Here is a 21,817-nt window from a genome sequence, read left to right on the forward strand (position 1 = left end):
ATCCATCCGAAGGGCCTCTGGTTCTTGGGGGTCCTGAAATTCCTGAAACGTTCATTGTTCTTCACCAGTCCTTTCGGTTGCTGGGGTGCAACCCGCCTGGCGTGGGGGACCTGGATCTGTTCAAACTAGCATTTCTCCAGCCTTTCGTATTCTCCACACAGCTTTTCAGCATTGAGGAAGCCGATGTTGATCTTTGTTGGAATGTTTTGATATCTTCCATATACTTTCTGCTGCAGTTGTTTGTGATCGTGTGATTCTAAGAATACTCCTTTGCAGGATCTCCCAGCCTTTTCTCCTCAACCATCTCAAGTCATTGGAACTGACCTGCTTGCCATCCCAATTTCCTTTTCTGGAACCTGCATACAAGCCTGGCTCTCCTCCTCCTCTTCTTCCTCCTCTTCATATCCTGAACTCCAGAATACCACGGTCCCTTTCTTCCAAAGTATCAGTCATCTTCATTCCTTTTCCCAGTTCTTCCCTGTTGCTAAAAAGTAGACTCAGCAGAACCCTTTGTTCCTTCCTCCGCCTTCTGACAAATGGAGCTATCCTCAAAAGAGGTCAGGAATTCGTTGGCACGGAGCCTTGGAAGGCTGCAGCTTACTCAGGAGGAGAGAAAAGAGGGGAAATGTTAAAGTGTATGTAAAGTAGAAAATACACTTGACAGAAATTCACGAATCAGAGCATGGAAATCCTGATGACGGTTGTGTGTAACAACAAAAGGAAAGAGAAGTGTACTTGACATTGTTGCAGAAGCTTATTATAAACTGCCTGGACAGGTAGAGCATTTGGGCGAGGCTGCTCCATGTCATTTATTTAGCGTATGGCAAATACATGGACTTATAGTGGTTCAAATGTTAATGTCCCGTCCACCCAGCCATTCAAGGACAAGGTGATCTATGTTGAAAAAATCAGACATTGGGCCTGTGTAAGCTCTTGATGGACATTCAGACACAAGGAGCCTTGATGGTACAGTGGTCTAAGCACCCTGTTATTAACACAGCTGCCTGCAATTACTGCTGGTTCGAATCTCTCCAAGGCTCAAGGTTGACTCAGCCTTCCATCCTTTCTAAGGTAGGTGAAATGAGGACCCAGTTTGTGGGGGCAATAAGCTGACTTTGTATAAAATATACAAAAGTATGAAGGCTATTGCTTAACGCATTGTAAGCCGCCCTGAGTCTCCGGAGAAGGGCGGCATATAAATCAAATTTTTTAAAAAAAATGTGGTGGATATTTTGTTTTTGTTTTTTTTTAATTAATTTTTTTTATTTTTTCCAACATAAACATAAAAAATAAATTTTTTCCAAGAATGGAAGTCTTGGTCCGGTCACAAATGGGTACACGAATTTAACAAATAAGAAACAAACAATTTTAAGATAGATTCCAACATCTTAATAAATTTTTCTGTTATCTCATCATACATCCTAATCTCCTACTAACGCAAAGCTCCTTTTTATATTCAATTATAAATTCAATTATAAATCAGAATTCAATACCGCTTTATCTAAATTTTTTATCCCTTGCTCCTTTTGACATCAACATTAAGCACAAAAACAATCTTTTGTATTAATCTACATATTTACCTTACAATTTTATCATCACAAATCTTAATTTCCAAATGTATACAACTCAATTTTTATTTCAATTTATTAATCAAAATTTCTTTCTATTTTTCTCGTTTTCTAAACCCAATCTATCCTATCATATTCTTAAACTTTTACACGGAGATCTGAAAATTTACCATTTCATTTTAATCACCCAACATTTTTTTTCACCCCTTATTAATAGTTATTCTTCAATATAGTCTCCTCATTCTCCTCCATTACTCCACCTATTTATTTGGCTGATTTCCAGCATAGCATATTTTGGCTGAGTTTTCAGCATATTATCCTCCTTAACTTCCCCTTTTGTTTGGCTGATTACCAGCATTTTCCATTGTTTTGGCTGATTTCCAGCATGTTTTGTTTTGGCTGATTAACAGCATTCTCCTCCTTAACTCCACTTATTATTTGGCTGATTTCCAGCATTTCATTAATTGGCTGATTTCTCAGCATATTCTCTTCCAGTAACTCCAACTTCTATTCTATTAACTTATTAAAGATTTCTTTTTCCATATATTATCTATTAATCCATTATTTCCAACTGTACTCTTCCAGGGTGTTTCCCCATTTATTTCTTAATATTAATCATTCCAATATATGTTAAGTGCAATTACAATTATAACTTCCATCTGTATACCTTAATACATCATCTAAAATCATTAACAATTGATCATAATTATCATCCACTACGTTGTTATCAAATTAAAACTAAAACACGTTACAACGAATTATGCTTTTATAAACATATTACTTTTAGTCACCTTTACTTCCCATTTCTATTTTTAATATTTCTATCTTTGTTTACCATGAACACTTCTTATTTTTATTTAAAACTCATTTAAATTTTGAACCATTTAAACCATTAAACATTCAAACATTGCTATCCAATCTATTTTGCTTCTTCTTTTCCTTATCTGTCCATATGCGTTTCAATTTAAAGTCAATACTTCCACGCTTAAAACTCTGCATATCCTTTTTAATTCTAATATAAAGTCTGTTTTCAGTAAAACATCAGCTTCTCCATTTCTGGTCCTGTGCCAAGTCTTTTATTTGCTGCGCTAGTTAGTTAAAAGTTTATTAAACATTGTATTTCTTCTTTCTTTATGTAGCCATTTAACGACAGAATAGGAATCTCCAAAGTGCAAAAAGGCCTAGATCTTTTCAAGGCAATCCACAATATGTAACAAGTCAGATGGTTCTTTTCAGAAAAGAACAAGTTACCGCAATGAACACTTTCATTTAGTCACAGCTTCAAACGCCATTTTGAAACATTTATTTAGCAATCCATTTGATCTCTTTGTCTGTCTTTTAAAGGTGGCAAATCCTTAATTTCGCTTATCTCTTTTCAAGTTCATTTCAATTTTAACAAGAAAGTTCAAATATCCAACTCTGTTAATAAGCAATTCCTCCAATCAATCAGTGGTGAAATAAGGTTCTTAAAGGGTTTAAAACTTCTTTCTCCCCCTTTTTTTCCCCAAAATCTTCAAGCCCCTCTGAACTTCAGCCACTAAGTAAGGCTGGGGGTTTTATTTATTAATATCCTCTTTAACGTGTTGTTCTCGCCTGGGCTGGTGTCACTCACCCGGCTCTGAAGCACATCATCTTTTCTTCCTTCCTCCTGCACTTTGCTTGTCCCGATCTGTCGCAGTCTCGAGGCAGCCGCCATGGCTGCCGTCCCCTGCTGCTGACTTAGAGGGTTGCCTCCGGCCTCCGAGAAACTTGCCCGTTCCTCTCGGCCACCCAAGGGGTCCCTCTCTTTTCCCCTTCAGGACAGGGTAGGTCCACAGACCTGTCAGCGGCGGTTAGCCAATGTGGTGGATATTTTGTTGAGGAACACCACAATCACACTGAGGGGTAGAGACAAGACCCCACTTAAACAATGAGTCTTGGCAGACACCATGTTGGGTACGGATCCTGTTCAGAGTTGACCAATGCTGGTGAGGAAGGTCAAAACCTGGCAACTTTTGTGTAGGGTCATCTACGTAACTGCCTGTATTTGGCAATTCAGCAGCCCATTTGGCTTTCCGCTATGTGTTGCTGTCAAAGTTGTTAGACAGCTGTTGAGCGAGTGCCAGAGGGGGCTTCCTGGATTTAAGCCTGCCAATTGATAGATGAGGAAGATCAGCATGCACAGGAAGAAGTGGGTTTCTCATACTCCTGCTCCAGGTCAAATGACCAGACTTTCAAAGAGGCACACAGTAATTACAGGTGGGGAGGGTGGGGAGTTCAACCATCCCAACATCTGTTGGGAACCTAACTCTGCCAAGTGTGCCATCAAGTTCCAGAGATGCCCATGATGCCATATTTGTCCTCCTGGGTTAGTGTTCCAGATTCTCCCTGTCTACTCCCATATTCAGGGCTCTGACTGAGCAACATCTAAGATTGTGAGAGGTAGCACCACCACCGCTGCCACCACCCTGCCTGCCGCTGGCTCCTCTGTTGCTTCTTATTCTCAAGATGCTGCTTATTGCAACCAATGGGAAATTGGACATTTTTTTCTTACTCCATTTATGTCTGTTGTTTTGCAGAAGCTTCTGCAATGACTCTGAAGAAGTACTTCGTGAAGGCTCTCCATCGCCTCCAGAAGGGCCCTGGATACACCTACCAGGAGCTGCTGGTCTGGTACTGTGACAACACCAACACCCATGGGCCCAAGCGCATCATTTGTGAGGGTCCAAAGAAGAAGCTGATCTGGTTCTTCCTGACTCTGCTCTTCGCTTCGCTGGTATTCTGGCAGTGGGGCATCCTTATCAACACCTACCTGTCCTACAACGTTACAGCCTCTCTGGCCATCGGCTTCAAGACCATGACCTTCCCTGCTGTTACCATCTGCAATGCAAGTCCTTTCAGGTGAGTTCCCTCTGCAGGAATCCAGATTGGTATCGAGAGGGTCTCTGGACAAACTGGGATTCATCGATTGTACCTGATACTGCTGTTAAAATTTGACGGGATTCCATCTAGGCTACCCATGAGCCATAAGGCCAAGCCAGTGATTTTGACCAAGGACATGAACACTCACAGGCTGCCCTCCTCATTTCCTTCTGTAAAAACTTAATTTGGCCCAAAGAACCCAAATTACAGAGCAGTTGGTACCCGTGGTAAGAACCAGGCTCTTGATTGACCTTGACCCAGCAGAGAAGGTATTGGGCAGGAGATGCTGACAGGTTAGCCCGCAGATGCTGGAGAAGCTCAAAAGTAGTGAACCTCCCTCTCGTAAGGAGGCAAGAAGGAGGACATCTTAGGATTTCGACATGGCCCTTGGTTTGGCTTCCTACTTGGCCTGGTGCCCAATTATTGTTTGGAGATGTGTGTGTGGTTGCACAGGATCCTCTCTGCATTTTCCACTTGTGATGACCAAACCTGGCGTGAACTTTCTTTGGCGCATGTTTTAGGTATTCTAAGGTGAAGCCCTTCCTGAAAGATTTGGATGAGCTCATTGAGGCAGCCCTCGAAAGGATCCTGCACCCTCTTCAGGAAAATTCATCGGCGACACCTGCAGCAAATCTAAGCGAAAAGCTCAACTTGCAGCTCTGGAACCAGATGCCCCTGGTCTTGATTGACGAGAGTGATGCAGCTCATCCAGTCATCCATGACATTCTTGGGAACAGCTCTCTTGGTCTTGGAGGGCACTACAACTACTCCTCTTTTGGCAACCCGGAAGCAAGGAGGTACAAGCTGGCTCTGAAACTGGTAAGCAGGGGAGGAGGAGGATTTCCCCCGTGCCCCCCCCAGATGAGGAACTCATCCCCTGCTCTTAGGCATGCCAATGCCCTGCCCCAGCAGCCCTGCCTGATGATGCACCCGCAGGGCTCCCCCACAGGGTGGTCCCGGCAGCTCTGAGCTTTTGGCTAGGAGTCTAGGACAATTCACTGCAACCAACTTGATGTGGCCATTTAACCATAGCCAACTCACCATGGCCATATCTCTGTGGACAATTCACCCCAGGACAAGTCGCTATGGCCAACTTGCTGTGGGACAGCTCAACTCAGAAAATTCCATGTGGGATAACTCACTGCAATAACTGTTACCGCCACTGTTTCTTTGGCATTATTTCCATATACTTGAAAAGGCCAATGCCTCCTCACAGCTGCTAAGCTTCCTTTCCAAACATGCTCTCCCTTCCCTCCTGGTTGCATCCTCAGTGCACACACCTCACCCCCCACTGCTTCTACCGGAAGTTCACCAGTGCAGCCCAGGCGGTGGCCGAGTGGTACGTCCTGCAGTCTACCAGCATCTTGTCCAAAGTGCCATTGAGCAAAAGGATCGAAATGGGCTACCAGGCAGAGGACATGATCTTGGCGTGTCTGTATGGAGCTGAGCTTTGCAACCACAGGTACATGTGCAGGAGAATTCACTTAGCATTTGACTTGGTTCCTTCTTTAACTGCAGAGCTTTGTACGGCTCTTCGTGTTCTGTGTGAACCCACGTGCCGCGGCCTGCAAAACAAACTAGAGTATAAAAATCAGCCTGAGGTAAATCAAGGAAAAGGCAGAGATCTAGTGCCTGAGCTTCCCATAAAGGACTCCGCAAGTGAGTTGGTTGCTGCCCATTGGCAGGCTCTGAACTGACCCCTGCAGAGGCCTCAGCTGCAGGAGAGGGATCATAAGGGGATGACGGAGAGTTGAGTGAAAGATGCAGCAGGAAGTGAGTATGCTTGGCGCTACCAACTGTGGTGACAACCACAAGCCACAATGGGTGTGTGTGGTCTGCAGAGTCGCTCCCTTTGGTGACACAAGTTGTGCTTGCAGTCGGGGGGGGGATCCAAGGAGGGATGGTGGTGCTGACTTCTCAGCCTTTGGGCTAACAGCATCTTGCCTGCTCTTCCTCCACTTCCTGCTGCCTTAATTCCTTTTCCAGCCCAGTCCAGTTCGGTCACAGAGGGTGGGTGGATTACCCTCTGAGAAAGAATATCCTGTGTACAGAAATAAGATTTCGCAAAAGCTTCGGTCCCAGATCCAGAGAAGCTTAGACCAGCTAGGCTCAAGCCAAAACCAACAAGGCAGAGAAGACTTCCCTCCTGTGCAATGGGGATGGGGGGGGTTTAGGCTTTGGGTGCTCACCCCCAAGGAAGGACAGGATGGTCTCTCAGTTGCCAGAGCTGATCCTGGCCAAGAGGCTTGTGCTTTGGATACCAGAAATCTTTGGGGTGAGCAGACATCCATCCCTCGGCAGGGCTCCCTGTGAAGGTTCGGCTGTGGTTGGCCTGACGAAGCTCCAGCGAGGCTGAGCTGGATGTGCTTCTCTGGTGCGAAGGTCCCGTTGCCCATGGCCCTTCCCTGGACGTCTCCTGGACCCCTGCAGAACCTCTCTGGGTCTTGGCTGCAACTCTGTGGCACTCTTGTCCACCGACTCGGCTCAGAGGGCAGCTGCCTTTCCTTTCAGCCATTGCCTTGCCAGGAGCAATCAATCAGCCAAAATTTTAACTCCTGTTTGAAGAGAGGCAACTGACCCTCTTCACCAAATTGTTTGGTTTTTCTGTTGAAAGAAAGACATCTCACCAACAGCCATCTGCCACAAACCCCTTATTTTGGTTTGCACTCAGTCCATAGTTTGCTGACCCCAGTGGCTGCCACCCAGTGCTACGCGTCCCCATAACACATCCCAGGGCCCAGGAAAGCGTTGCCCCCTTTGCCTTCCGGAGATGCCAGGAGCCTCGTGCTTCTTGGAAGGTCTCTGGCCAAAAAGGCTCTTTTGCTTAGAGCCGGCTGGGCCCATTTTTTTTCTGAAAACAAGCATTGGGCAATAGGACAGTATATTCATTTTATCAGTGAATTTATTGGAGTTATATCCTCCCTCCCCTTTTCAACATAGCAACAACCCTAGGAGGTAAGCTGGACAGTTGCAGAGAAACTGAACGTGTAGAGGGAGCTCCGGAGGCCCCCTTTCTTCGGAATGTCAAAACCAGGGCTCTGGTCCATGAGCCCTGAGGCCTGGCTTCACAGGGTCCACACGCAAGGCTCGGTTAACTGCTGGCTCCTGGGTCTTTCATGGCTCAGGGCCTCCTCCGAAGGGTGGATGCCTGTGACTCCCGGGGGGTTGGCAGCTTGTTTCAAGAGAAACCTCCAACAAGTGATTTGCTGGCTGCCTGGTTTTGGGTGAAGCCAGGAGGCACCTTCACGTTCATAATTTTGGCATCTTGGGTTGTGTGAACGTGGCCAGTGCGTGAATAACCTTCCCTGGGAAGTGAAATCAGGAGGAGACACTAGGCTTGATATGAATTTTCTGATTTCTCAGGGCAGCTCAGGGTCTGATGGAGGGTTTCCCTGGAGGACCCCAAGTGCAGCACCAGAAAAATGATTTATTACCCCCCCTCAAGTTTGGGAAGGGCCAGACCAGCCAGTCTGAGGTGTGCCAGGACCCCCACGACCCTCCCTGTGAGAATAATCTCTTCACTGCTTGGCTTCCTGCAGAAACTTCACCCACCTCTACCACCCAGACCACGGCAACTGCTACGTCTTCAACTGGGGAGTGGAGAAGCAGCCCCTCGTCTCCTCCAATCCGGGGGCAGAGTTTGGTGGGTACCCGGGGGTGTGGAAGAGCCCCAGGGGAGCGTCTCAAGTCCTGGCTGGGCTCCAGCTGGAGATGGGGGGAGGGCTCTCTCGAGCTGGCAGGGGCCCCATGCCTCTCCCCCCACATTGAAGTAAATTTGGTCCCAAGGAAGGAAGAAAGTGTCTCGGGGTCCTGCACTGCAGCTGTGGTGTTCAGCGCCATTTGTAGGTCTGGAGACAGGGGGGAAACTATCCTTAGGCTGGCAAGGCTGAATTTGTGTGGGTGTCGATGCCAAGCCCCCTTCCAAAGGCTGGGCACATCTAGCTCAAAGCAAACTGGAGCAGGGAGACCCTGGCAGCCAAAGAAGCGCTCTGTTGCAAGCTCAGAGGCACCAGCCAGGCCCTTCAGCTGAGCGTGGGTTCCAGGGCCCCCAAGCTTGTGGCCTGCCCTAGTTCTCCAGGGTGTGGCAGAGTGGCCGGATGCCCAGCCAAGACAAGACCCCCGACAAAGAGAGTGAAGACAGGCTGGACCCCTGTTTCCGCCCCCCCTTTCTCTCCCAGGACCCCCCGCCTCCGGGTGATGTCTGTGGGGCTTTGTCTCTGCAGGGCTGAAGCTGATCCTGGATATCAGCCAGAAGGACTACATCCCCTTCCTCACCACCACGGCTGGAGCCCGGCTGATGCTGCACGAGCAGGGCAGCTTCCCTTTCCTGAAGGATCAGGGCATCTACGCCATGTCAGGGACCGAAACCTCCATCGGCGTCCTGGTGGTAGGTGGGCCGCTCTGAGCTGACCGCCTGAAGAGAACTGGGACCCAACCAGGAGTGGGAAGGAATCCAGGGGTCTCCTGCATCGGGGGGCTTGCATTCCACTTCTTGCGGTGGGTTCCCAAGAAGTCCTTCGGAGGACTGCAACCCCTGCGTGACCTGCACTCCCCAGAGATGTGAACGGGGACAGGGAAGCCCAGTCTGGGGGGAACGTCGTCCATGCCTGGATGCCAGAAGCAACCGTTGCCGTCTCTCCGTGCCTTTCTGCCTAGGATGAACTGGAGCGGATGGGCTCTCCCTACAGTGACTGCACTGTCAACGGGTCTGACGTTCCCGTGAGGAACCTCTACGAGGACTACACTGCTTCGCAGGTGATGGGGTGTTCTGGTTGGGGTCCTTGGTTTTCTGGAAGGGGCCCCCTTTCATGTCGCTGGGGGACTCTGCAGTATGGCCAGAGGATGAGCACTGTGGGATGTTGATCTGGCGTGGGGCGCGAAGGGAGGGTCCCTTGCCGACAGCCCCCTTAGCTGGTCTTTGTGGCCAGAGTCCTGTGGCCTTGCAGGGGGGACCTGGGTCATTAATGCCTTTTTCCCATCAAGAGAAAAGGGGCAGCTGTGGGGGGCTCCCCTCCTGGCCTGGCTGCCTTCAGTGACCGGCCCTCTGATAGGGTCCTGAAGAGGCCGGAGACTCACTCCCTTTGCACCTGGAAAACTGAGCAGCTTCCCCATCTGGGGTGGGCACATGATTAGAGCAGGAAGCTGAGTGCTGGGAGTGGTCTCTGCTGCCTCAACTGCATCTGAAGCCCCCTTGGAAAATGCAGCAATGGGTGGGACTCATGGGGTCCGTCTGCTGGACATGGCACAGCGGCATCCCCAGCTCTGAGAAGGAGCCTTGCCCCTTGCCTGCTGCTTGAGTAGAGCAATATGGTCTTTGGGAGGACCTGCCTTGGCTCCTCCTGATGGGTCCTGGGCTTTGTAGCTAGCCTCCTGTGCTCTCCAGTTCCTGCAAGCCCCAGTGTGATGAGCTGGGCTCCATCGCAGGAAGTGAGCCGCCCGGGGACTGATGCTCGGGAGCTGAGCTCAAGGGGCAGGTGGTGGACGATGCCTCTGCCAGACCAAGCAAGGCCTGGGGAATCCAGGGTGCCTATGTTTGTGATTCTGTTGTGGGGGAGAGCTTTGGGCTCCCCATAGAAGGCCAAGCCTTCTCTCCCTGCTCTGCTCTCTTCCGCTTTGCCCCAGCCCCACAGTCCTGCTCTGTGGGCAGAAGGGCCGTGTGAGCTCTCTGATCGACCACTTCACCCACCTTGGGGACTCACCCCCCCGCCCCCGACCAGGTGCAGAGCAGCTGCAGCCTCTTGAAAGCTGAGCCCTCTTGAGTCTTCTAGGCAAGGCAGGTGAGCCCAGGGAGGCCCTCCCAGGCCAGGCTGTGGGGCTGCTCAGAAGGAACAGAGCTGCTCTGGCTCTGGAGGGGGGGAGGAGGAGGACACCCACCCAAAATGCAAAGAGGGAGGATAAAGGGCGCCCAGTTTCTGAATCTGCCCCGTCTCCTTCTGAAACTGCTGAGGAAGTTTCCAAACTCCTCAGGGCCACCTTGTCCTTGAGAGGGAACAAGGGCGCTTCCTGGTCTCTGGGTGTGCTGGGTGGCCCCTTTTTTCCTGGTTGCCAGGTGGTTCCAGATAAGCCTCTCATTGCACAAGCACGCTCGTTTTATAATCCTTTGTGCTTTTCCTTAGAAAAATCTGCCACGCAGGAACACTTTGCACTGGCAGCCTCCCTCCTCGATGGGTGGGGCCCTTTTCTAGCCAGAGTCTCTTGAAAATGGTGGGGGGGGGGAGAGAAATACCGGCTGGCCATGTGCGGCCCTTGTCCTGATTCCTGCAAGAGACCAGCTCAGACCTCTGGGAGGAGCCACCCTTTGCAGCTGGGGCACAGCAAGGCGGGCAAAGGCATTTGCGGAAGAGAGGGACTTTCGTCCTCTGCCCTGCCCCATGTGAAGATCCCTGGAGGGGGGGCAGCCCAGTTGGAAAAGGCTGTTCTCCAGGTCTAGGGAGAGCCACTAAGGTGGGTTCTCTAATGTTCCCTCTTTGCAGGCCAAGGAGTTGGGGGCTTGTGCCAACTGCACCCATCCTGGCAGCAAGATGGCCCCCTTCCGAAGGCAGTACAAAACCATGTACTCCATCCAGGTGAGCAATGATGCTGCTCCCCCCTCCCCAAGGAGCCACCCTCGGTGCCAGGCTCTGCCCTGCTTCATGTGAAGAGCCCTGGAAGGGAGGGGGGGCTGAGATGGTCACATTCCCAAGAGCTCTTGTGGCCCCTCTGTGGGGGCCTCTTGGAGGAATTCGGCTAAGAACCGGCAAGGGGGAGGTGGTAGCGCCCAGTAGCTGGGGCTGGGGTCTGCTCTTGGGGAGCACACGGCCAGCAGGACCCCGTCCTCTTCCAGGCCTGCCTGCGCTCCTGCTTCCAAGCCAAGATGGTGAAGATCTGTCAGTGTGCCCACTATTCCTACCCGCTGCCCAAAGGAGCCCATTACTGTAACAACGAGGATTATCCTGACTGGGGTGAGGAAATGGAGGGAACAATCCCAGCTGTAGGGACCCCACAAGACAATGGAGTTGCAGAGCCCCCTGGAGGTTTCTGGCCAGGCTGGGTTGGGGGGAGAAATCTGAAAGCGCAGCTAATGCCAGCCAAAGCCCCTTCTTAGACACCCAGGTGTGCTGCTCCCAACAGAAAGAGTCAAGCACACCTTAACGCAATGCTTAACGCATTGTAAGCCGCCCTGAGTCTCCGGAGAAGGGCGGCATATAAATAAATAAATTAAAAAAAGATAAAACTTTGGTTCGAGGCGTTTCTCCTGCAGAATTAAAGGTAACATTGAAGCTCAAATTAGCAGCCTTGTGCCAAGACGGTGTTTCCCTCCCTACAGCCTACTGCTACTCCATCCTGCGAATGAGCCAGGAGCATCGGCAGATGTGCATCCAATCTTGCAAGGAGACCTGCAAGTAAGGCTGGATAAGTGGTCAAGCAGAGCCGGGAAGGGAGCTGAGGGGGCCAAGGGAAAAGCCTGACCTTTCATCTCTTTCTTCAGCAACACCCAGTACAAGATGACCATTTCCATGGCGGACTGGCCCTCCGACGCCTCAGAGGTGAGTCCTGCCTGCGGCCGGCTCCTCACCGGCCTCTCCAAGGGCCGGGCAGGGGAAGCTGGGCAGCCATTTGACACTTCTCTGAGGGGGGAGGCTCAGCAACACTTCCGGGGACCCCTGTTCAATAGTTTAAATTCTAAAAGCCCGTGGAAGTAAAATGGGTATTTAAGCAGAAACGTCCCACTTCTTGGTCCCCGTGAGAGCATCTGTCACCTGCCGTGACCTGCTTTGCTTTCCTCTTGCTAGGACTGGATTTTCCATATTTTGTCTTACGAAAGAGACACGTCAACCAAAGTGACTCTGGACAGGTGCGTGCGTGTGTGTCTTCCTCATTGAGGCTGTTGCGGCAGGAAGCATCGGTTGCAGCTCCTGGGCGGAGTGAAAGGCTGGGAGGAGCAGCCTCCTCACCCGAGGGCCATGGGTGGCGAGAGGTCAGGCTGTGAGGGAGAGAAGTTGACCAAGTGGTCTTGAATCACCACACTCGCTTGGGCAGCCCTGAGTGCAGAAAGGGAAGGCGAATAGGGGCTTCTGTCCTCTCGCTGTGGGAGCCCAGCTCACTTGGGGGTCAAGCAAGAGGAGTAAGCCTAGCCGGTTCTGCTTCCTTGCCTGCACCTTTGTGCAAGGATTGGCACAGAGGGCCAATCCTACAGCTGTTCCCAATCCCTGCAGTAACCAAACACCTTTCCCTTCTTGTCAAAAATACTCTGTGTATGTATTTGTCCAAGCTTCCCTCTTCCCGTGAACTTTCCTCAAACTCGTTTTGTCTCGGCTCTCGTCTTCTGGTTCAAAACATTGCACATGTCCCTGTGAAGTTCTGTCCTGTTTGTTCCAGCCCGTTGCCCTGGCTTTACTTCTGTCCTCTCTGAGCTCTGCTTTGAGGGTGGGGGTGCCTGGCAGGGGCAGAGGAAAGCCCACCGGAGCCCCCTTTGGCTTCTGAGACTTGAGCAGCCCAGCCTGACCTTCAACCTTCCGGCTGGATATGACTCAGCCCCCTGGAGTGAGAGAGAAGGACACTGAGACCTGGTGCAGACATAGGCACCTGGACCTCAGCAAGGTCTTCAGCAGAGTCTCTGAGGATGGTCTCCTTCGAAAAGTGATGAAATAGAGACTAGATGATGATGCTGTGTGATCTATTCACACTTGGCTGAATTGCCGCATCCCAGGAGTCCACCGATCTGGAGGGAGGTCTGGAGGGCTCTTTACCGTCCAGTATCTTGATCAAGATCTTGACTAAGGGAGTTGAGGAGACACTTAAAAAATTTGCAGAAGACAACCTGAGAGAAGCTTTGAAGGAGAAGACTCAGGAATTGAAAGACCTGAAGGAGCAGGTCAGGGATAGATCATCCTAGAGAAAGTATCTATGTCAGCAGTCCCCAACCTTCCCTTGGTGGCCTGGCCTGGCCTGGCACAGAGGGTCGGATGTGTGAATGGAGCTTTGTGAGCGAGCACAAGTGCCCTCCACTCTAGCACCCTCCGCTCCTGTGAGTGGAGCCTCACACATAAGCGCTTGCCCATCGCTTGCGTGGCCCAGTTTCAAACAGGGTTGGGGTGGGGACCCCTGATCTATATGGTCAAGACTGACTGGGTGGGACATCATGTAAAGTTCTGTATCTGTTTAGGAAAAAGGAAAGGCGAGTATAGGATTGGACGAAGCTGGTAATCCTCATGAAAGCATGCTAGAGGTGCTAGAAGGGCAAATACTATTTGCACCATCAGGATCATAGAGTCCAGATCATGGGAAGTAATGGGTTCACTCTGTGTGCCTTGATCAGGCTCGGTGGGTATGACATGGGTATGGTCCTCCTGAGGGCAAGATAGGACAACGCTCTTCAGAAATCCAAAGCAGGATCACAGAGAGGAGCGGGTGGACCTGCTCTCTTGCCTTGCGTGATAGAACCAGAACCTCATGGAAGGAGGCTCAGGCTAGGATGTCAGGAGGATCCTGATTGTATGAACTCTCAGCCAATGGAGCAGGTTCACGCACAAAGTAGCTGGTTCCTTGCTGAAGGGCCAGCTAGAGATTGGACGGTCCTCTGTGAGGGATGGTGGAGCAGACCTTGCACTCAGGTCCTTTGAGGTACCTTCAAACTCTTATGCGTCTGTTGTTCTGTGACATTCTGAAAACCGCAGGCCATTAGAAAAGGTGTGGAGAAACAGGAAAGAGGTCTTGTCTCACACTTTGAGGACTCCTGAATGTTCCTTATTTTTCCGTCACAGAAACGGAATCATCAAGCTCAGCATCTACTTCCAGGAGTACAACTATCGCACCATCTCAGAATCTGCAGCAACAACGGTAAGTGGTACCTTTGAGATGGCAAGAGGCCTGGTCCTCCAGCCCCCTCCTTCCCCAGAGGTCCTGAGAAGGCTCGTCCCCCACAGAGGAGGCCGAGTTCATTGGTAAGCAGGGATGGGCAACGCAACGGCGGGTGCCTCCTCTGATGTGGAATGTCGCGTGGGAGGAGGGTGTGTGCTTTGCTCATGATTAGCAGCAAGCCCTGCTTTGCATGTGGCAGGAATAATGTCAGCACCTGGGAAAACTGGGAGAGGCCGACTGGAGGCAATGGGGTGACTGGGTTGCTTGGCAAGCAACGGCTCAAAGCTCCTTGCAGCTGAGGAGAAAACAGTCCATTTTCAGTACCTGAAATTCAAAAGGTTAGAAGTCTGGCTTTGGCTTCTGGAGCTGGATTGGTGAGCAATCCTCACCTCCATGTTGGCCTCGTGTGGGACCATAAGGGCAAGGAGCAGCCCAGCTCCAGACCCCCTTTGGCCAGGAGAGTTTGGCCAAGCCGCGAGGCCGATCCCTGCATCTCTGCTCCGGGGATGCCTGAGCCGGCCAGCCCTCACCCCAGCCTCTCTCCCCACGGCAGATTGTCTGGCTCCTCTCCAGCCTGGGTGGGCAGTTCGGCTTCTGGATGGGAGGCTCCGTCCTGTGCCTCATCGAGTTCGGGGAGATCCTCATTGACTTCGTCTGGATCAGTGTCCTGAAGCTGATCTCCTGGGGCAAGGGGCTGAAGTGGAAGCCAGCCGCCAGGCCCCCAGATGCCCTCCCGTCCGTCTGCGAGAAAGTGGAGGCCTACACCAATCTGGGCTTCTGCGGGGAGGAGGAGAAGAAGGCAGCAGCTGAGGACCTGGGGGATGGGACCTCAGATGCTCGAGGGGCCGGCTCTGAGCCGGGCACACCACCCCCCAAGTATGACTCGCTTCGTGTGCTCCCTGTGGATCTGGTGGTGCCAGACAGCGACGAGGAAGACACTCCTGGAGTCACAAAGAGCGAGTGAGGCCAGGAGAGCAAGTGTCCTCCCGGCTCCCCCAGGCACTTGCAGGGCATCCTTCCCCTCCCTCTTGGAGAGCACAGCCATCCTCCAGCTCCGCTCAACACAGCAGAAGCTTGGGGGGGGGCAGCTGGAGAGCCCTGATCTGCTGCTAACTGCATTGCTTTCTGGGCATAAATCTGGTTGGCGTAAACATTCTGAAAGGGGGGCTTACAGCCAATCGTGGGAAATGCCTGATAGTGGTGCACATCTTAAATTGAACAGGGGGCCTGGGGAGGGGAGCAGCCAGGGCAAGGCCGTCCGTAATAAAAGAGGCTTTCTTGGCCCTGCCGGCGCCTGCTGCTGCTTTACGGGAGAGGCGCCTGGTGGGCAGGCAGCTCCCCGGAGGGGCCGACGTCCCATGACGGACTCCATTGGAGCTGATCAAAAGGCTGATATGGAAGGGAGTCACTGCGAAGAAATGGGCCATTATAAAAGTTACAAAGCTTGTCACAGAATAAACCCAGTTTGAGTCAAAACCCTGCTCCCTTTGTCACTTTTCCGCCTCTACTTGCCCTCACTTTCCTTTTTGGGGCGGGGGGCACAAAACTCTTCTCCTCACAGGACAAGGAGTCACAGGGGTTGAGGAGAAAGGTGCCAGCTGCTTTTTAGAGAGTCTGTGGGCAGGTGGAGCTGTGAAAAACTGGCAGCAGGTTGTCGCTGGCCAGCTTGGTGCCCATCTGCCTAGGCCGAATCCGAGCCAGATCAGAATTCACACCAAGTGCCCTCTCAAAGGGAATCCTAGCATTCGTTCTTCACCTTTGCCAACATGTGAGGCAGAGGCACGTGGCAGAAGACAGTTACCCAGACCAAGACGTCCCAGGTGTGCAAAAGAGGCAGTCAAAGGATCCACCCCCAGGCAGCGCCCAGAGGGGGAGAAGTGTCCCTGGTTGGGGGTGGGGAGCCAGAGAGGGGAAAGAAGCAGAGCATCGTGCATGGCTTGCTCTCCCTGAAGTACTGTGGCCCTGCAGGGTCCCCCCGTCGCCTCCAGGAGCACTTAGGAAACGCGCTGCATGGTCTGGGTTTGCTGTTTGATGCAGAAGGGGACCCTGAGCTCAGCAACTTCCAGGTAGGAGGGAGGGGGGGCAGCTTCCTGGTCCTTCAGAAGCCTGAGCAGCTTCAGGATCCCTGCTGGGGATCTGAATGCAAAATCACTGGGCTTCATGGATGGAACTCAAGGAAAGAAGCAATCTAGAACTAAGGAGAGGACAATTAACCAGCGAAAAAGCTTGCCGTCAGAAGTTGTGGGTCTCCATCATTGGAGGCTTTTAAGAAGAGACTGGACACCCATCTGTCTGAAATGGTATAGGGTCTCCTGCCTGAACGGGGTTGGACTAGAAGACCTCCAAGGTCCCGTCCAGCTCTATTCTATCCATTTTGATCAGCACAGCTCTTCCTGAATCAGTGGCCTGGATCTGTTTGGCATCTCTGGCCACTGCAATTTTCAGAACAATGCTGTTTGATGCTAGGGGGGAGAAAAATCGCCTCTTGAAATGCTGCACACTTGTGTTCTCCTCCACAGTGAGTTTGCAGGCAAAAATGCTGCCTTTCCAGTCCTTGCAGCTCAGGCACACACGTTTGAAGCAGTACGCACACACCCGCAGCACAGCCCTTGGGCCGTTGCACCACTGCTGCTCGCCATGTTCTGGGCTGAAGGGCACCGGGTGGCTTCCACAGGCGGCTGCCACATTGGTAGGTCCTAAAGACCAAGTGTTGCTGTTGAGCCAGAAATCTGCCGTGTTACTCTTACATTTTGTGGAAAGTAGGACTCTTCTGCTGTATGGAAGTCCAACTCAGATTGGACCCTGCATTGCCTCTTGCTCAGGAAATTGGGCAGCTGGGCCAGAAGAGACAGCATTTTGCCCTTGCCCTCCAGCCCCGGGAGAGGCTTTCCTCTGCTGGCAGCTGCTCTGGGCTTCGAAAGAGCCACCTTGCTTACAGGCGTGCTGTCACCTTCTGATGCCAGATGTCCTACCTGTGTTGAGGATAGGATAGGTGGGGACAGAAAGGCCAGAGTCAAATACCTCCCGCCCCCCAAGACAGAAGAATCACAAGAGGCACCCCAAGCAACTTTGGCCCAGCTCCTATCTGTCAAGTCTGCCCCACAGAAGTTTCAGTGAGGAAAATCAGAGGAGGGAGGCTTCTATGCATTGCCTTGAGCTCCTGGAGAAAAGATAAGGAAGTAAAAGAAATAAATTTACTAAAGAAGTAAGTTTACTGGAAGTTGAGTGAGATCATCGGTCACCATATGCTGATGATACTCAGCTGTATGTCTCGGCCCGTGGTGAGTTAAGTGATGCCGTGTCCTCCCTCTCGCAGTGCCTGGAGGCTGTTAGGGGTTGGATGGGGAGCAATGGGTTGAAACTAAACCCTGGCAAGACCAAGTGGCTCTGGGTTTGGGGTTCGTTGGCTCAGGGAGAATTGCCATCTTTGGTCTTGGATGGGGTGGCACTACCCCAAACAGACCCTGTGTGTAATCTGGGGGTTCTCCTGGACTCACGACTCCTGCTCGAAGAACTGGGGATGGTTGTGGCCAGGAGGGCCTTAGCGCAACTGCGAGTTGTGCATCAGTTACACCCTTTCCTGGACTGGCAATCCCTACTCACAGTCACTCATGCCTTAGTCACTTCCAGTCCTAACTATTGCAACATGCCAGTGGTGAAATCTGAACCTGTTTACTACCGGTTCGTTGGCCGCGCATGCATACCATGTGCCAAACATGTGCTGTGCACCTGCATGCACAATGCACACCAAACAGCTGCGCAGGCACAGGCACAGTGCATGCCAAAAGGAGGCTTGGGAAGGTAAGTAGGGGGGTGATCAACTGTGGCGCCTGTGGGAACCTTTTAAAAAAAATTTAAAAGCATTTTTTACTACCGGCTTGGGCAAATAGGTAGTAAAAAATGCTTTAAAAAAGTAAAAAAAAGATTCCGGCAATCACACGGCACAGCTTGGGACCAGGTTCTCTCTTGCCAGTCACATCTACCCGACCCATCAGAGCGGGAAGGCAGAGAATGTTGCGGGTCCCATCCGCAAGGGAGATACCCAGAAGACGGGCCTTCTCCGTGGTGGCTCCCTCTCTCTGGAACATCATTCTCTCAGAGATTGGAATGGCCCCCACTCTAACACTCTTCCGGAAGGCGCTGAAGACCTGGTTCTGCCAGTGGGCCTGGGGGACCCAGGGTGGGATGGAGCCCATTAAATGGCTGTTGCTGTCGCAGGAGGTGGGAGGTGATTTTATTACATTAATTTATTTGATCTTTTATTAGTTTTACTGTTTTTTAAATGCGGTTTTTATATTCTGTAAGCCGCCTTGAGTCGCCATGGCCAAATAGGCGGCAATATAAATTTAATAAATAAAATAAATAAATAAGTAAGTAAAAAAACCAAATAGACAAATAAGGGGCATCGTCTATATAAGGTGAGGATTGCAGAGAAATTGCTTTGGGAAGCTAAAATGCTTTGGACTGGCCAATGCAGAGAAATCAGTAGCTCTTTCTGTTGCTGCACAGCTGCCATGATGAGCAGCTGAGCAGCCTTCCCCCCCCCCCAATAGGTTGGTCGCCAACATCTGCCACCAGGGCCACTGGCATCTCGTGTCGAAACCTGGCTGGCCTGGAGCTTCCGTTCCTGAGTGAAAGGATAGTGAAACCAGGAGGGGTTGCAGGGATGAGGCTTTCCAAGGGGGGGAGCGGGGGGCTGCCCATCTTGGACAACCGCAAACTGTCCCGCCTAGATCTGAGCTGTGGGTAAGCTCATAAACCTGGCAGAAGGAAACAAGGGAAGCTGTTCTGGGCAGCAGGATCCAGCTCAGGCAGCTTCTTTTTTTTTTTTTTTTATTGCAAAAGTTTTACAATTACATTTTCACCCCTTTCCCCCCCCCTCCACCCCCCCCAAACTTCCCAACCTCCCTAACCCTCCCTAACCCTCCCCTCCCCCCAGACTTCCCTATAATATACTCATAACTCGTAAAAAAAAACACAAAAAAAACCCTTAATATGACACTTATGTGTAAACTTGAACCCCTCCCTCCCCTGTATAATTTTTCTTTTTACCTCATTACATTAAAATATTTCTAAAACATTATTTTCAAATAAAAGCTATTTGATACTTTCGCTCAGGCAGCTTCTCCTGCAGTGCTGGGGCCCCTCCCCCTGGGGCAAGAGGCTTTGGTCCACAAGCTGCACTTTGGGGAACGGGTCTAGGACTTTTAGTCTCTGATTTTTCATTCTCCTTGGGCGATTATCTCCTCAGCTGGCACGCCTCCAGGCATTTGCCGTGGGGAATGGGCCACCAGCCTCTTCGTCCCAGACCCTTCGACACGGCCCATTCGCAGAAAGAGGGTTCGTCCTGGGAGTTCCGTCCTCTGTGACAATTAGCCCCCAACCAGTTGGCTAGAGGGGTGTAATAGAAATCCAGCCAAAGGAGAGAGGTGTAAAAGAATTTGCTAAAATGCCTGACTCCCTTCCTTCCTTCCTTCCCCCCCCCCCGCCACCAATACAGGGAGGAAGGTTGGTTTACTCAGAAGTAAGTCTCACTAAATTCAATGCTAGGATTTAAATCCAGCGAAAGGAGAGAGGTGTAAAAGAATTTCCCAAAATGCCTGACTTCCTTCCTTCCTTCCTCCCTCTCTCACCCCCCCCCCCAACCAATACAGGGACACTGTTACTGAGCGGGCTAAAAGCCTCCCTCGCTCCCTCCCTTCTTTCAACCAGTTAGTTAACCAAGTCTGGAAGAGTCCAATAGAAGAGAATTTTTCCTTCCTTCCTTCCTTCCTTCCTTCCTTCCTTCCTTCCTTCCTTCCTTCCTTCCTTCCTTTCTTCCTTCTTCCAAAGGCTACTTGTTTCTCTGGGTGGGCTTCGTAATATTCTAAACTGTCCATTATTATTCTGAAATTATTCCTGATTTGTCTATTTGGAAGAAATCCATTTTGATTTAAGTGTATATAGTCGTTCAAAATTTTCTTTAATCTGTTAGCAATAATAGTAGCAAATAATTTATAATCTACGTTTAACAAAGAAATTGGTCTATAGTTTTGTATCCGTCTGGCATCTGTATCCCCTTCGGGATTAGCGAAATTAATGCTTCCCTCCACGAATGTGGCATTTTAGCTGATGTTAATACCTCATTGTATAGATCAACCATTATTGGTCCTACTTGTTCTTCTATTATCTTATAAAATTCTGATGGAAAACCATCGAGGTCAGGTGTTTTGTTACTTTTCTGGGATCTACTTGCTTGATTTAATTCCATCATAGTTATATCCTTAGTCAGAGTTTCTTTCAATTCATCTTTTATTACTCGGGTTTTTTCTCTTAGATACTCCCTAATCTGATCCTCATCTACTCTTTCTTTCTTATAAAGATCCTCAAAATATTTATGTGCAATCTCTTTTTTCTTTTCTATTGTGTGTTGGTAATCTCCATTTTCATCTTGTAGTTGGTAGATGGTTCTTTTCTTTTTTAAGTTTATAAGATAGCCATCTTCCTGGCTTATTTGCTTGTTCAAAGTATACTTGTTTGGTTGCCTTCAAGTTTCTAACCAATTCTTCCTGATCAACTAAATTGAGTTTGTGTTTATGAAAAATCAACTGTTCTTGTAATTGGGAATTTTGTGGGCTGTTCTGTAATTTAGTCTCTAATTTTTTGATTGCTTGAAGTAAATTGTTTTGTTGAGCATATTTTTCTTTGTTCTTTTTTGCAACATAGGATATTATAATTCCCCATATAACAGCTTTCATAGTATCCCATAAGATAGATGGAGGGAGGGAGGGAGGAAGGAAGGAAGGTAGGAAGCAGGGAAGGAAGGAAAAATTCTCTTCTATTGGACTCTTCCAGACTTGGTTAATGAATTGGTTGAAAGAAGGGAGGGAGGGAGGGAGGCTTTTAGCCCGCTCAGTAACAGTGTCCCTGTATTGGTTGGGGGTGGGGGATGAGAGAGGGAGGAAGGAAGGAAGTCAGGCATTTTGGGAAATTCTTTTACACCTCTCTCCTTTGGCTGGATTTCTATTACACCCCTCTAGCCAATTGGTTGGGGGCTAATTGTCACAGAGGACGGAACTCCCAGGACGAACCCTCTTTCTGCGAATGGGCCGTGTCAAAGGGTCTGGGACGAAGAGGCTGATGGCCCATTCCCCACGGCAAATGCCTGGAGGCGTGCCAGCTGAGGAGATAAGTCAGGGGAGAATCGCCCGAGGAGAATGAAAAGTCAGAGACTAAAAGTCCCATTCCGTTGGGGAACAATGCAGGGTCTGCGGCCTCCCCAGGAGAGAAAAGCAGCAGGTCTTCCCATGCCTGCTTGGGGGACCCCATGAACAATGCCAGGCTCAGCCTTGAAGGAATGAAGGTCTGGGCTACACCTGGAGAAGCCCCAGAGGGACTTGGGGAGGACAACAGCTGTTCTTTTCTTGGCTCTGAGCCCATAAGCTCAGAGTTCTCCCCAAATCTTCACACCCAAAGCTGCCTCTGGCCAGGTCAGGCTCAGTCCTTTCCCCCAAATTACATGTATTTAT

At 50.4% G+C, this 21,817-nt stretch overlaps 1 protein-coding gene across 7 annotated transcripts in view; it reads left to right on the forward strand.

Annotated features, from left to right (window-relative positions):
- The window catches only part of SCNN1B (sodium channel epithelial 1 subunit beta), a 33,169-nt gene extending 17,384 nt beyond the window's left edge, over positions 1 to 15,785 (forward strand). For 4 of the 7 annotated variants that reach the window (XM_087878798.1, XM_087878793.1, XM_087878796.1 and 1 more), the window contains 13 exons: positions 4,130 to 4,448; positions 4,991 to 5,288; positions 5,741 to 5,931; positions 8,009 to 8,112; positions 8,693 to 8,856; positions 9,126 to 9,224; positions 10,943 to 11,035; positions 11,293 to 11,410; positions 11,776 to 11,851; positions 11,938 to 11,995; positions 12,242 to 12,303; positions 14,213 to 14,288; positions 14,863 to 15,785. In XM_087878798.1, the coding sequence (XP_087734924.1) occupies positions 4,138 to 4,448; positions 4,991 to 5,288; positions 5,741 to 5,931; positions 8,009 to 8,112; positions 8,693 to 8,856; positions 9,126 to 9,224; positions 10,943 to 11,035; positions 11,293 to 11,410; positions 11,776 to 11,851; positions 11,938 to 11,995; positions 12,242 to 12,303; positions 14,213 to 14,288; positions 14,863 to 15,273 (2,061 nt within the window). In that variant the 5' untranslated portion in view covers positions 4,130 to 4,137 and the 3' untranslated portion in view covers positions 15,274 to 15,785. Of the gene's footprint in view, positions 1 to 4,024; positions 4,449 to 4,990; positions 5,289 to 5,740; positions 5,932 to 8,008; positions 8,113 to 8,692; positions 8,857 to 9,125; positions 9,225 to 10,942; positions 11,036 to 11,292; positions 11,411 to 11,775; positions 11,852 to 11,937; positions 11,996 to 12,241; positions 12,304 to 14,212; positions 14,289 to 14,862 lie in introns of those variants that run through there. The other 3 variants (XM_087878794.1, XM_087878797.1, XM_087878792.1) reach the window with 2 other exon arrangements.
- The last annotated feature ends 6,032 nt before the right edge of the window (positions 15,786 to 21,817 follow it).

This window comes from Pantherophis guttatus, chromosome 14, assembly GCF_059756535.1.
Source record: "Pantherophis guttatus breed Tessera chromosome 14, ASM5975653v1, whole genome shotgun sequence".
NCBI lineage: Eukaryota > Metazoa > Chordata > Lepidosauria > Squamata > Colubridae > Pantherophis > Pantherophis guttatus.